Genomic DNA, 14,465 nt, shown 5'->3' with positions numbered 1-14,465 from the left:
TGATGAAAATTATTTTTTGCTGCGTGGTTAGCCTGTGACCTTCACAGTTCTTTTGACCTCAACAAATGAACCTACTTCCCAACCTAAAATTTGGTCCTCATTTGGCAAATGAATGAATTTAAACATTGAGAATTTGTGGCTTATTCATTTATGTAGTAATTCATTCATAGAGATGGGACTAGACCGCTGGGGATTGAAAAGAGTTTATTTTCAGCTGAAGAGCACTATATTACTTGTGCTGTCCCTGAATGACAACTTTAAATTGTTTGATTGGTTATCCTTTGTGGTTTAGCTGTTGCCTACATAGTTTAATGCTGCTTTTTTATGGAATTACCATCTTTAAACTTTTTACTCACTTCCCTCAATCCCTCTGAAAACTTTTATAACCTTTTACCCATTTTTAGGTTAACATCTAAATCTGTATCATAATTTAAATAGTTGCAAAGTATGTATTGTCTTGATGTATATTAAACTACATTTTTAAAAGAAAGTAATTACAGTGCTTTTTGTATCCAGTGGAATCTTGATACCATCATTCATTTTTTAAAATACACAAACTCTTTAACATCAGAAATTTTATAATATCCTCTTTTACCTTGAACTCGTATTCCAATATCCTCAGAGTTTTATCCTAATATAATACATTTTATGTTTGAGATTCTTTTTTATTCATCACCCTATCAATACTTTTTAGCTACAAAATACACATTTTTAAAGTTTTTCAATTCCTTGTTATTCTATAAAGCTCTACATTTTTAAAATTTCATTTGGCCAGGCACTGTGGCTTACGCCTGTAATCCCAGCACTTTGGGAGGCTGAGGCAGAAGGATCACTGGAGGCCAGGAGTTTGAGACCAGCCTGGCAACATAGTGAGATTCCATCTCTACAAAATCAGGAAAAAAATTAGCAGAGCATGGTGATGCACACCTGTAGTCCCAGCTTGGGCCCAGAAAGTTAAAGGCTGTAGTGAGCTATGAATGTGTCACTGCATCCACCTTAGGCAATAGAGCAAGACCCTATCTCAAAAAAAATATATATATACACACACACACACACACACATATAATGCACATACGTATACCTTATCATTACAGGTTTTAGTAATAAATGGTACATCAAATAGTAAATACTCAGTGGCTCATGCCTGTAATCCCAGCAGTTTGGGAGGCCAAGGCGGGCCGATCATGAGGTCAAGAGATTGAGACCATCCTGGCCAACATGATGAAACCCCTTCTCTACTAAAAATACAAAAATTAGCTGGGCATGATGGTGTGCGCCTGTAGTCCCAGCTACCCAGTAGGCTGAGGCAGGAGAATCGCTTGAACCCGGGAGATGGAGGTTGCAGTGAGCCAAGATTGTACTACTGCACTCCAGCTTGGCAACAGACCGAGACTCCGTCTCAAAAAGAAAAAAAAATTATTAATCAAAAATGTACTTGAAATGTATCTCTTAATAAGATGAATAGGACTCTCCCCTCTAATTCTCTGAATGCTATTAATTCAGTATATCTCTTAATGACTTATTTACTGCTAGAATGAAACTGGAGTTAGCATCAGTAGTATTCCTGTTCCCTTTTTATAGATCTAAATTGAAAAATCTAGTTTGCATCATTAAATAGATGAAGATAGAATTTACAGTTCCTTGAACTTCAGAATTGTCAAAAAGTATTAAACCTATTTTTTACAATCATCCGAAAACTTGAGTTCTCCTTTGTTTTGTTGAAATCAAAGAATTAGTAGGTACCTCTCTGCAAGAATATTTGTTGGTCAGTCATTAAAGGCCTTTTTTTAAAGTTTCTGGAAAATATATCAAAAAGATATTAACAAACTATGACTATAGATTATACTTGCTACTGTTTTAGGCATCTTGTGTAACCTGATAAATTCAAGAAGTTTAACACAGTGGTTCTCAAACCTTAGGTTGTATCAGAATCATCTGATAGACTTACTAAAGATATCTGAGCTACATTCCCTGAGTTTCTGGATCAGGTGGAACCTGAGATTTTTTCTTTCTTTCTTTCTTTTTTTTTTTTTTAAAGACAGCATCTCACTCTGTTGTCCAGGCTGGAGTGCAGTGGTGCTCTCTCAGCTCACTGCAACTTCTACCACCTGGGCTCAAGGCTATCTTCCCAGTTAAGCCTCCTGAGTAACTGGGACTACAGGTGGCCACCACCACACCCAGCTAATTTTTGTATTTCTTTTTATAGAGATGAGATTTCACCATGTTGCCCAGGCTGGTCACAGAATTTTCATTTTTATCAAGTTCCCATGAGATGCTGATGCTGCAGTCCAGGGACTGTATTTTTAGGATTACTGGGTTAGGAAAACTGAAATATTGTTCATTTCAAGACCAGTACAATGTATTTGATGTTTAGGTGCTTTTTGTCGTATACTTCACATATATTTTTATGAAAACCTTGACACTGCACATTTAAGTTGATTTTTCAGAAAATGTCTGCCACATAACCTAGTAAAGATAGTTTTTATTAACAAAAGTCTCTTGCTTAATCAGACTCTTTTTGTTACTTAGAAAAAGTCCAACTTTGTTTTTAAATTCAAGAAAGTATGTTAGTATGTTAATATGACACCTTCTTTCCTTCAGAATTTTAACAGTTGAATTTGCCATGAGTTTGTAATCTGAATGAAATAAACCACCACCTTCCATACTCTTTCTTTCCTCTCCTCTCCTCCTCTCCTCTCCTCTCCTCTCCTCTCCTCTCCTCTCCTCTCCTCTCCTCTCCTCTCCTCTCCTCTCCTCTCCTCTCCTCTCCCCTCCCCTCCCCTCCCCTCCCCTCCCCTCCCCTCCCCTCCCCCTACTTCTTTGTTTGAGAAAGGGTCTCACTCTGTCACCCAGACTGGAGTGCAGTGGCGTGATCAGAACCTGGCTCACGGCAGCCTTGACCCCGGGAGCTCAATCAATCCCCCTACCTCAGGCTCCTGAGTAGTTGGGACTACAAGTACATGCCACCAAGTCTGGCTAATTTTTGTATTTTTTGGAAGGAATGGGGTTTCACTGTGTTGCCCAGGCAGTCTCAAACTCCTGGGATCAAGCAGTTCACCCACTTCGGCCTCCCAAAGTGCTGGAATTACAGGCATGAGCCACCATGCCTGACCCACCTTTGATATTTCTTTAAAATATTTTCTGTACTTTGTTTACACAGGATTCTGCCTAAGAAGTAGTGCATTCTTTGACAGTAGTTGAGGAGGCAAGGGCATTAAGCAAAATTATCATTACTCTACAATGTTTCTGAATTTAGAACAAATCAAAGGGCCAGAATACTGAATTTCTAATGCCCAACTTTGCCCTTAACTGTAATATGTAAAATACTGGTATTGACAGGAAGCTATACCAATAATACCTTGGTTAAGAGGCTTCATGGACACTAATGTTTTGAATTCTCTCTTTAGTGTTCCACATGTTGTTACGCTATAACAATAATAATAGTAGCTAGCGTTTATATAGTGCTTATTTTGTGCTAGGCATTATTTTAAGTGACTTGCACATAATCTAATCCTTATAGCAACATATGAGGTTAATGTACGGTTACTTTCCTCCATTGTATAGACAGAGTTATTTTGCTCATAGTTACACAGCTAGCTAGTGAGTGATGGAATTCTTTAGCTCTAGATTTATGCGTTTAACCATAACGCATAATCCTGCAGGGCTATCAAAGATGGGTGAGAATTAAGTCATTTGATTCCAAAATGAGAGAAAAACAATTATCAGAGAGGAGGTGATACTCTTATGCAAAGCAGTTTTAGGAAGAATACATAAGAAAGCTGAGTATCTGGAAATTGATTCAAAGTATATGCACCTTCATTTGGAATGTCTTCAGGTACCCTGAGGGCAGTGCTTCTCAGTTTGTAGCTACTTTTTATAGTAATTATGTTTCCAGTTTAAATTCCCATTTGTGATTTTATTCTTCCTTCTACATTGTTTATAAAGGCTTCTCATGATTTTAATGTAATTTCTAGTGTTTCATGAAATTGATTGCTAATTCATTCAGGAAATTTCAGTCTGAGTAGGGTATGCTCTTTCATAGTAGAGATGATAAAGGGAAGATTTCTACATAGTTTCAGACCCTAGAAAGTATTTTCGGTATTAATATCGTCGAGTTAGAAGGAGAAGAAAAGATAAGCTAGGATTGCCAACAGGAAAAATTATTTTTGTTCTAACTGTTGCATTATCTCAAGGAGCATATAATAGTATGGCCTCTGAAATGTGACAGACCTGGATTCAAATCTAACACTTTTAAAGGAAGTCCTTTCAAGTATACCCAGCTCTACTATCTCCACCATGTGTTCCTGGCTGAACTTAATCTCTGAGCTTTAGTTTTCTGATCTGTGAAATAGGGATAATTAAACTTAGACTTAAAAGATTAAAATAAATAATGTAAATATAAATGGATTTATACACAGTATATGTTTATTAAGTGGCTACAATTAGCTATTACTTCAAAGCATGGGGCATTCATCAAAGGTTATGATTGCCTCAGATTATTCAGATTTGGCTGTGCTATGGAGCTTGCCTAGTTCCAATAATTTTAAAATGTGTTTGTTCTGTTTGAGGGTTCTGAGCAGCTTTGCTAAAATATCATCTGAAAAAAATTGTGTATAATCTGTGTGTTTGAAAACTACATTGCCATGTCACATAACAGTTTTTCTAAAAACCTGCAAAGTAATGCTAATGAATAGTGAAAAAAGGATAATTAATTTACAAATATATGATTCAGACTTATAATTTATAATACGACTTTTACTTTATATTTTTCATGTTTTCATTAGTTCCTTTGTATAACATAGTGGAGAAGAAGAGATAACATACATCATTTTTCTACAAATCTCTTCAACATGTTAGAAAATAATAGGTGATTTACTCACTTATTCATTGACCTTGAAACTTTTAAAATACGTCATAAATGAAACTAGAAAGTATGTGTCTTAAGATTAATAGCTAGTAAATTTGTATACAACCAGGTTGCCTCTTTCAGGAAAAAAGTATAATTCAAATTTATTATTACAACAGATATCTTCTTTTTTTCCTCCCCAGAAAAATTATGGAAATCCTTTTTTGAATATGAGACTTTAAATTAGTTCAGCTTTTGTTCACTGTATTCCAAAAATTTTATATGTGCCACTTACAGTCATTAATCTTTTAAATTAGGGAGTGAAGCTATAATTTCTGCTGCATTCTGCTTCCATAGCTAAACTGAAAGATGCTCAACTTATGTGTTGAACTGTATGACCCTGAGCCAGTTTTTTGAATCACTTTGAGTCTCAGTTTTCTTTTCTGTACCTACCTCACAGAAGAATTGAGTAAGCAGACATTGTAAAGTATTTAGTTCAGTGTCTTGCCCATGGGAATAATAGATGTTATGTTAACTAAATCATCCATATTAATTGTTATTATTCGAATGATTGTGAGGTTAAACAAAATAGTTCATATGAATCCTCTAAGACAGTGCCTGGTATGATATGTTCTCCATTATATATTAGGTTTGTTCTCAAATGTGTATACTTTCATATGTTTATACACCTTTTAAAAAGGTATTCATTGTGAGTATTAATGGGTTCAACATCCATAAAATAAGTATGGCATATAGTGACTAAGTTTTAAGAAATGATGTAGCTAATGTATTTTTTTCTTTAGCTTCCAGAGCAGTTGTAGCGCAGCATGTTGCTCCACCTCCAGGAATAGTGGAAATAGATAGTGAGAAGTTTGCTTGTCAGTGGTAAGTGGTTTATTTCTATTAAGGATTTATCCTTGGGAAGAGTCAAGCAAAGAAAAAGAGGAAATGTATGCTTCAGACATCGAGAATATTTTATTCTGTATTCCTTTTTAGTTAGAGTAGAATATCCTTTACACAAAGAAAGAACACTTTAAAATCCCCTTGTATATTGGAATAATTTGAAAGAAAAATATTCATCAGAATTTTCAGAATTAAAATCGTATGACTAGAATTTCATTAAATTACACCATTTAACTTTTTTCAGAGTAAAATTTGTGTTAAAAAGTTATCTTTCACTTTGTAGAAAGTACAGTTTGTCAGGTTATAAAATTTGTTCTTCTAAAATTAACATTTTGTTAAAACTGAATTGGACTGACCTTAAGAAAATAAAACCAGGTGTTTTAAAATGTCTCTTCTCTTCCATCTAAAACAAAACTTATTCATTAATAATTTTTTTGGGCGTGTGACTAGTAAAGGGACAGTAATCAAATGATAGAACAGAAATAAACAGCTTGACAATAATAATTTCCTTGAAAAGATTGTGTAGTCATATGTCCGCCACTTTCTGAAAAAAAGCAAATGTAGAGTTTTAAAAATTTCACTTATGGATAGTTGCCTCAACATTAGTATGAAGTTCGACTTAAATTCTTTAGGAGATTAACAGATTGAAGTACACAATCACTTTCCAGTGATATATCACTTTAAACATTTCTTGATCACTTTTCTGCCATTCACTAACATTATTTGTCTCCCATTTCATGCTCGTGTCACTCTTTGTTCCATATTTTTGGTGCATTCAATACATATCTTTGTTCCTATGACAGTTTTCTCTAGACTTTTCTACTTTGCTTAAATCAGGTTTATGGTTTTAAATATCTCTAATTGTTTGCTTTTGCCTCACCTTCTATAGTTTTACACATTGGCCCCTTGAATCTTTTCCAGTAATATTTTGAAATGTTTGTCTTCTACATTGCAACCAAAATGAAGTTTTTATATTTAGTCTTTTTGAAATTTCAGTACAGACAGGATTATGAAAGTTGGAAAAAATACACACCATAACCACTATAAAATGTGTGTGTATTAAGCATAGATTTGGTCTTACAAATCTCAGTTGCACATTTCTGCTAGTTCTTGGAGAAGGGGAAGAGAATCATTTTACAGTTTTTTTAAAAATCATAATTACTGTTTGATTTAGTTTTTCAGAAAAAGCTAAGTTTGGCCTATTATACATAGTGAGTTATGGAAAGAGCCTATCAGGGTAATTAGGCTCCAATCCCAATTTATAGGTAAAGGTCATTTTAAGAAAAAGACAAATGAAGTTTGAATTAGTTGTTAATGGATTACAAATTAAAACTGTTTTGAAATGGGGAAATGGGAGTATGCAGCATGGAAAGTGTCATTGTTTTAGGAAGTAGCTGAAAAGCTTGGCTAAGTTTTTTCTGAAGGAATTTGATCCAAGAGCCAAGAAAAGTTTAATCTTAGTTCAGTTTCCCCCAGTTTTCTTCAGCTACAATGCAAATAGCACATAATTGGGAACTTATTTTATATTGTGATTATTACAAGACAGGATCCTGAATAGATATTCACTCAATAAAACTATTTCTTACAGAACGTTTGTTGTCAGCAGACCAACTCTGCTCTCACTGGGTTGTGAACATAGTTTTTATATTTGTTGTCAGTGACATTTTTATTACTAAAATAAGTATGTTAATCTCTTGATCTAAAATTTAGCATATATTTTTGCTACTAACATATGAGTCAGTGAAATTTGATTAGTAGGTATAATTATTAGTTTTAACACATTGCCTCCACATGGCTTTAGTATATTTAAATATGGACTTTCCTAGAGTATATTGTATAATGCTTAATTTGTCTCCTCTTTTAGGCTAAATGCTCATTTTGAAGTAAATCCAGATTGTTCTGTTTCTCGAGCAGAAATGTATTCTGAATACCTCTCAACTTGCAGTAAATTAGCTCGTGGTGGAATCCTAACATCAACTGGATTTTATAAATGTCTTAGGTAGGATCCGTAGTTCTTTAAATGAAGTCCATTTACGTTACTTACAATATCTCTTGCTCTTTGAAGAAAATACCAAATATCTTATCTAGTTTTAAATATTTCTACTACTAGAAATTTCATATGGATAGGTTATAGTGTGGTGGAGGTTTAAATAAAAAGCAGTTTCAGAAATCACACCTGGTGTTTGTGTTGGAACATTAAGAGATTTATCAAAGAAATTAAGTTTACTTTCTTTTTCCTACCTACTTTTACATGTTAAAGACATGATGACTATGTCTTTTTAATCTTGAATGATAGTATATAATATTATCTTCAAATACAAAGACTTTTTGATATTTTGTAAAGTTCATAAAAATAGGTATCTTTTATTAGTTATATGTGGGTGGAATTATTTAAAACCCGGTGACATTGTTAATAAATAATGACTTTTTAAATGGGAGGATTAATCTTTTATATTTCTTTGCTTTCCATCCTTGCAGAATATACTTATGTGTCATACTGTTCATACATAAGTGACAGTAAACATACTCCTGTTGTTCATATAAACATAGTGTTAGAAGTCAATGTGATAGTTATCAAAACTTACTGATTATGTATGTACTTTACAGAACTGTCTTTCCAAATCATACAGTGAAGAGAGTGGAGGATTCCAGTAACAATGGGCAGGCACATATTCATGTAGTAGGAGTAAAACGGAGGGCTATACCACTTCCCATTCAGATGTACTATCAGCAGCAACCAGTTTCTACTTCTGTTGTTCGTGTTGATTCTGTTCCTGATGTATCTCCCGCTCCTTCACCTGCAGGTGTTAATTTTTATTGTATTTTTTAAAGTATTACTGAATTAATAATAAAACTGAATGGAAAATGTATATTCTAGGTTTCTAAATGTATAACTTTTAATTCTCCAGTAGCATTTTCTTCCTTGGTCTATTATCATATTGATATGATTCAAAATTGTTAAATGTTAATTTCTTAAAACTATTTTCTCTTAAGTAAAATAATTCCTACTTGGGGCTTTCAGTCATTTCATTTGGAATTTTGACGTTTTCTTCATATTTTCAGGAATCCCTCATGGATCACAAACCATAGGAAACCATTTTCAGAGGACTCCTGTTACCAACCAATCTTCAAATTTGACTGCAACACAAATGTCTTTTCCTGTACAAGGTGTTCATACTGTGGCACAAACTGTTTCAAGAATTCCACCAAATCCTTCAGTTCATACCCACCAGCAACAGAATGCTCCAGTGACTGTCATTCAAAATAAAGCTCCAATTCCTTGTGAAGTTGTTAAGGCTACAGTTATCCAGAATTCCATACCCCAGACAGGAGTTCCTGTTAGTATTGCTGTTGGAGGAGGACCTCCACAGAGTTCTGTTGTTCAGAATCATAGTACAGGGCCACAACCTGTTACAGTTGTGAATTCTCAGACATTGCTTCACCATCCATCTGTAATTCCACAACAGTCTCCATTACACACAGTGGTACCAGGACAGATCCCTTCAGGCACTCCTGTAACAGTAATTCAACAAGCTGTCCCACAGAGTCATATATTTGGCAGAGTACAGAACATACCAGCATGTACTTCTACAGTTTCACAGGGTCAACAGTTAATCACCACATCACCCCAACCTGTGCAAACTTCATCTCAACAGACATCAGCTGGTAGCCAGTCACAAGATACTGTTATCATAGCACCCCCACAGTATGTAACAACTTCTGCATCCAATATTGTCTCAGCAACTTCAGTACAGAATTTTCAGGTAGCCACAGGACAAATGGTTACTATTGCTGGGGTCCCAAGTCCACAACCCTCAAGGGTAGGATTTCAGAACATTGCACCAAAACCTCTCCCTTCTCAGCAAGTTTCATCAACAGTGGTACAGCAGCCTATTCAACAACCACAGCAGCCAACCCAACAAAGTGTAGTGATTGTAAGCCAGCCAGCTCAACAAGGTCAAACTTATGCACCAGCCATTCACCAAATTGTTCTTGCTAATCCAGCAGCTCTTCCAGCTGGTCAGACAGTTCAGCTAACTGGACAACCTAACATAACTCCATCTTCTTCACCATCACCTGTCCCAGCTACTAATAACCAAGTCCCTACTGCCATGTCGTCATCTTCTACCCCTCAATCACAGGGACCACCTCCTACTGTCAGTCAAATGTTATCTGTGAAAAGGCAGCAACAGCAGCAACATTCACCAGCACCACCACCACAGCAGGTACAAGTACAAGTTCAGCAGCCCCAACAAGTACAGATGCAAGTTCAACCTCAGCAGTCGAATGCAGGAGTTGGTCAGCCTGCTTCTGGTGAGTCAAGTCTGATTAAACAGCTTCTGCTTCCAAAACGTGGTCCTTCAACACCAGGTGGTAAGCTTATTCTCCCAGCTCCACAGATTCCTCCCCCTAATAATGCAAGAGCTCCTAGCCCTCAGGTGGTCTATCAGGTGGCCAGTAACCAAGCCGCAGGTTTTGGAGTGCAGGGGCAAACTCCAGCTCAGCAGCTATTGGTTGGGCAGCAAAATGTTCAGTTGGTCCCAAGTGCAATGCCACCCACAGGGGGAGTACAAACTGTGCCCATTTCGAACTTACAAATATTGCCAGGCCCACTGATCTCAAATAGCCCAGCAACCATTTTCCAAGGGACTTCTGGCAACCAGGTAACCATAACAGTTGTGCCAAATACGAGTTTTGCAACTGCAACTGTGAGTCAGGGAAATACAACTCAGCTCATTGCTCCAGCAGGAATCACCATGAGTGGAACGCAGACAGGAGTTGGACTTCCAGTACAAACGCTTCCAGCCACTCAAGCATCTCCTGCTGGACAATCATCATGTACGACTGCTACTCCCCCATTCAAAGGTGATAAAATAATTTGCCAAAAGGAGGAGGAAGCAAAGGAAGCAACAGGTTTACATGTTCATGAACGTAAAATTGAAGTCATGGAGAATCCGTCCTGCCGACGAGGAGCCACAAACACCAGCAACGGGGATACAAAGGAAAATGAAATGCAGGTGGGAAGTCTTTTAAATGGGAGAAAGTACAGTGACTCAAGTCTACCTCCTTCAAACTCAGGGAAAATTCAAAGTGAGACTAATCAGTGCTCACTAATCAGTAATGGGCCATCATTGGAATTAGGTGAGAATGGAGCATCTGGAAAACAGAACTCAGAACAAATAGACATGCAAGATATGAAAAGTGATTTGAAAAAACCGCTAGTTAATGGAATCTGTGATTTTGATAAAGGAGATGGTTCTCATTTAAGCAAAAACATTCCAAATCATAAAACTTCCAATCATGTAGGAAATGGTGAGATATCTCCAATGGAACCACAAGGGACTTTAGATATCACTCAGCAAGATACTGCCAAAGGTGATCAACTAGAAAGAATTTCTAATGGACCTGTATTAACTTTGGGTGGTTCATCATCTGTGAGCAGTATACAGGAGGCTTCAAATGTGGCAACACAGCAATTTAGTGGTACTGATTTGCTTAATGGACCTCTAGCTTCAAGTTTGAATTCAGATGTGCCTCAGCAACGCCCAAGTGTAGTTGTCTCACCACATTCTACAACCTCTGTTATACAGGGACATCAAATCATAGCGGTTCCCGACTCAGGATCAAAAGTGTCCCATTCTCCTGCCCTATCATCTGACGTTCGGTCTACAAATGGCACAGCAGAATGCAAAACTGTAAAGAGGCCAGCAGAGGATAATGATAGGGAAACAGTCACAGGAATTCCAAATAAAGTAGGAGTTAGAATTGTTACAATCAGTGACCCCAACAATGCTGGCTGCAGTGCAACAATGGTTGCTGTGCCAGCAGGAGCAGATCCAAGCACTGTAGCTAAAGTAGCAATAGAAAGTGCTGTTCAGCAAAAGCAACAGCATCCACCAACATATGTACAGAATGTGGTCCCGCAGGTAAGTTATTCTATGATCACATTTCTCTTATAAAATTTGTGATCTGTAAATATTATTTTAGAGGGAAATGCACTGTTTTCCATGTCTCATCTTGAAAAGTTACTGTATCAGCTCACTTGTATCCAACCTGTCCTGTTCTTTTTCTCTGGTTTTGTAATATTAGTTTTCAATTTTAGCACATGATTTAAAGAATCTTTCAATTTTGTTATAGATCCAAAATAATAATTTTGTAGGCCCAAAGTAGAGAAGCAGTTGCTAATCTAACATCTTTTGGAGAGTTTAAAAAAATGTATCTTAATCTCCTTTTTGAGTTTACTGCACAAGGGTTGGGGGAATGGGGGTTCTAAGAGTATTCTAAATGGGGATTTCTGTATTTGATTTTGACCTGAGTGTGTTTTTGTTGCCTCTTTAACAGTACTTTTGTAATAAGGATGAATCTTGTAATAACTTTATCAGTCGTATTCTTTTTGTATTTATGTATTGCATCAATCTCCTTTAGTGTTAAAAAGTATTATTTATTGTAATTTCAATTTGTTTCAGATATTCTGATATTCTTTTCTGTTTCTTACTCCTTTGCTTTACTGTCATATTCCTGCTATTGCCTTTTTAATGCCAATATTACATCTCTGCATGCCTTAATAAATACAAGTATTTTCTAAAATCAGCACTACTAAATTGAGGATCCAATCAGATTATGAAGATTTTAAGGACAATCTCTTAATGCTCTTTCCACTGAAATCATGGATTCTCTTAACAGTCGTCGCCACCTATTTCCTGGATCACTTCTCTTTCACTCAGTTTTTCCTAATTCCTGCATAGCCAGAACCTTCCATGACTACTGCCAACTCTGCTGACACGGTTCTGGCTTGGGCTTCTTCTGTATGGTTATGGCAATGACAGCAGATATATGGCTGTTGTTGGCATTAGTACCAAATCTAGATGTGGGCAATAGCCAAATGGAAAGTACAAAAACAAAAGGAAGAGCCCCTTGCTTCAGAACAGTTATTCTACTAATATGCATCTTTCTTCATATGAATGAATGAAGTTGCCTTCTTAAAGTAAATTTCAGAAAAATAAAAGAAGGATAAAGTTGGACAGTGCTGCTCTGGGGAATAATGAGATTTTAATTTATATATTTGTATTGTCTAGATCTAATTTCGAGTGACTAAGTTGTATATTCTTTAGGATAGGGGTCTCCAATCCCTGGGCCATGGACAGGTACCAGTCCATGGCCCATTAGTAACTTGGCCATACAGCCAGAGGTGAGCGTCAGGTGAGCCAGTGAAGATTCATCTGTATTTACTTACAGCTACTCCCCATCACTCGCGTTATATCCTGAGCTCTGTCTCCTGTCAGATCAGTGGCAGCATTAGATTCTCATAGGAGCACAAACCCTATGGTGAACTATGCACGCGAAGGATCTAGGTTGCACGCTCTTTAGGAGAATCTAATGCCTGATGATCGGTCACTGTCTCCCGTCCCCCAGAGGGGACTGTCAAGTTGCAGGAAAACAAGCTCAGGACTCCCAATGATTCTACATTATGCCAAGTTGTATAATTATTTCATTATATATTACAGTGTAATAATAGAAATAAAGTGCTTAATAAATGTAATGTGCTTGTATCACCCCAAAACCATCTCTTCACTCCCTGGTCTGTGGAAAAATTGGTTGGAGACTTCTGCTTTGAGGGATGTTATATACATGGCAATAATTAATCCTGAGTTATTGATGGAAAATACTGTATCATTTTTATTCAGGCTTCCACATGTTGAGCTTTTCACTTAAACACAATGTTTTAATTAGTGCAATGTGGAGTGTATAGTAGACATTCCATAGTTAGGTTTTTTCTCTTATATTTAATAATTTCCTACTTCACCTTGATTATGTGCCTGTTTTTCCTCCTAGAGACCTTTACAATCCTAAATAGTTATAACAGACCAAGCCAAATTAGAGAAAAACTCCATCTCCATCACTATGGAATTGTTTCATCAACACTCCTTTTTTGTATCCTTAGTCTTCCAATGTGGTTGTAGTCAGTAATATCATAGTTACAAAGAATGAACAATAATACTACCTAAGACAAGGACATGTCGTGGGGACTTTATACTAAAGCAGTTTCTCATTTAATCCTCACACAACCTTATTAGGTAAAAATTATTATAAAGATGAGGACTCAAGATGGCTAATAACTTGCCCAAGATTACCAACTAATGTGAAATGGTACCAGGACAGAAACCTGGTTGTGTCTGAAACCAAAACTCATGCTCTTAACCCATTAACCTTTCTTCTCTCCACTATTCTAGAAGATTTCTCTATAAAGCTCTAGAAAGCCTTTTTTTAATCTAACATGTTGATTATTTGAACTGTTGTGGTAGAGGATGTTAGTTCTATTAAATGATCATTTTAGCACATTGTTGCTAAAACTCATTGATTATTTGAGCTGTGGTGTTATAGGATGTTCTACTAAATGATAATTTTAGGACATTAATGCTAAAATGCTTTACTTAGCACATTGGACATATACGTAGTTAATTCAGGCCAAAAAATCAATACATTTTTATCCTAATCTGAAAAATCTGTGTTAAACTTTCTTACATTCTCACAAAGGATATAGTTTATTTAAAATAAGTATATTCTTTATTTCTAAAACTGATATTGATTGTCTTTTGGAAATTAAAAACTTTGCAAGGAAAAAGAGATGTAGCATACATGATGTCTGTGAGAATGAGAATAACAAAAACAGCATTCCTATATATAGCACTTAGCCCAGTGCCTGCTACATATATGG

The 14,465-nt window shown here is 36.2% G+C and overlaps 1 protein-coding gene across 1 annotated transcript in view; it reads left to right on the top strand.

Moving 5' to 3' along the window:
• The window catches only part of LOC105470091 (AT-rich interaction domain 2), a 187,103-nt gene that overhangs the window by 121,156 nt on the left and 51,482 nt on the right, over positions 1-14,465 (top strand). Inside the window, exons 12-15 of the mRNA XM_011721841.3 lie at positions 5,650-5,731; positions 7,614-7,748; positions 8,357-8,553; positions 8,813-11,676. Coding sequence (XP_011720143.1) covers positions 5,650-5,731; positions 7,614-7,748; positions 8,357-8,553; positions 8,813-11,676 — 3,278 coding nt within the window. The remainder of the gene's footprint in view (positions 1-5,649; positions 5,732-7,613; positions 7,749-8,356; positions 8,554-8,812; positions 11,677-14,465) is intronic.

Source organism: Macaca nemestrina, chromosome 10, assembly GCF_043159975.1.
Source record: "Macaca nemestrina isolate mMacNem1 chromosome 10, mMacNem.hap1, whole genome shotgun sequence".
Lineage (NCBI taxonomy): Eukaryota > Metazoa > Chordata > Mammalia > Primates > Cercopithecidae > Macaca > Macaca nemestrina.
This window is presented reverse-complemented; position numbering and strand designations above follow the sequence as displayed.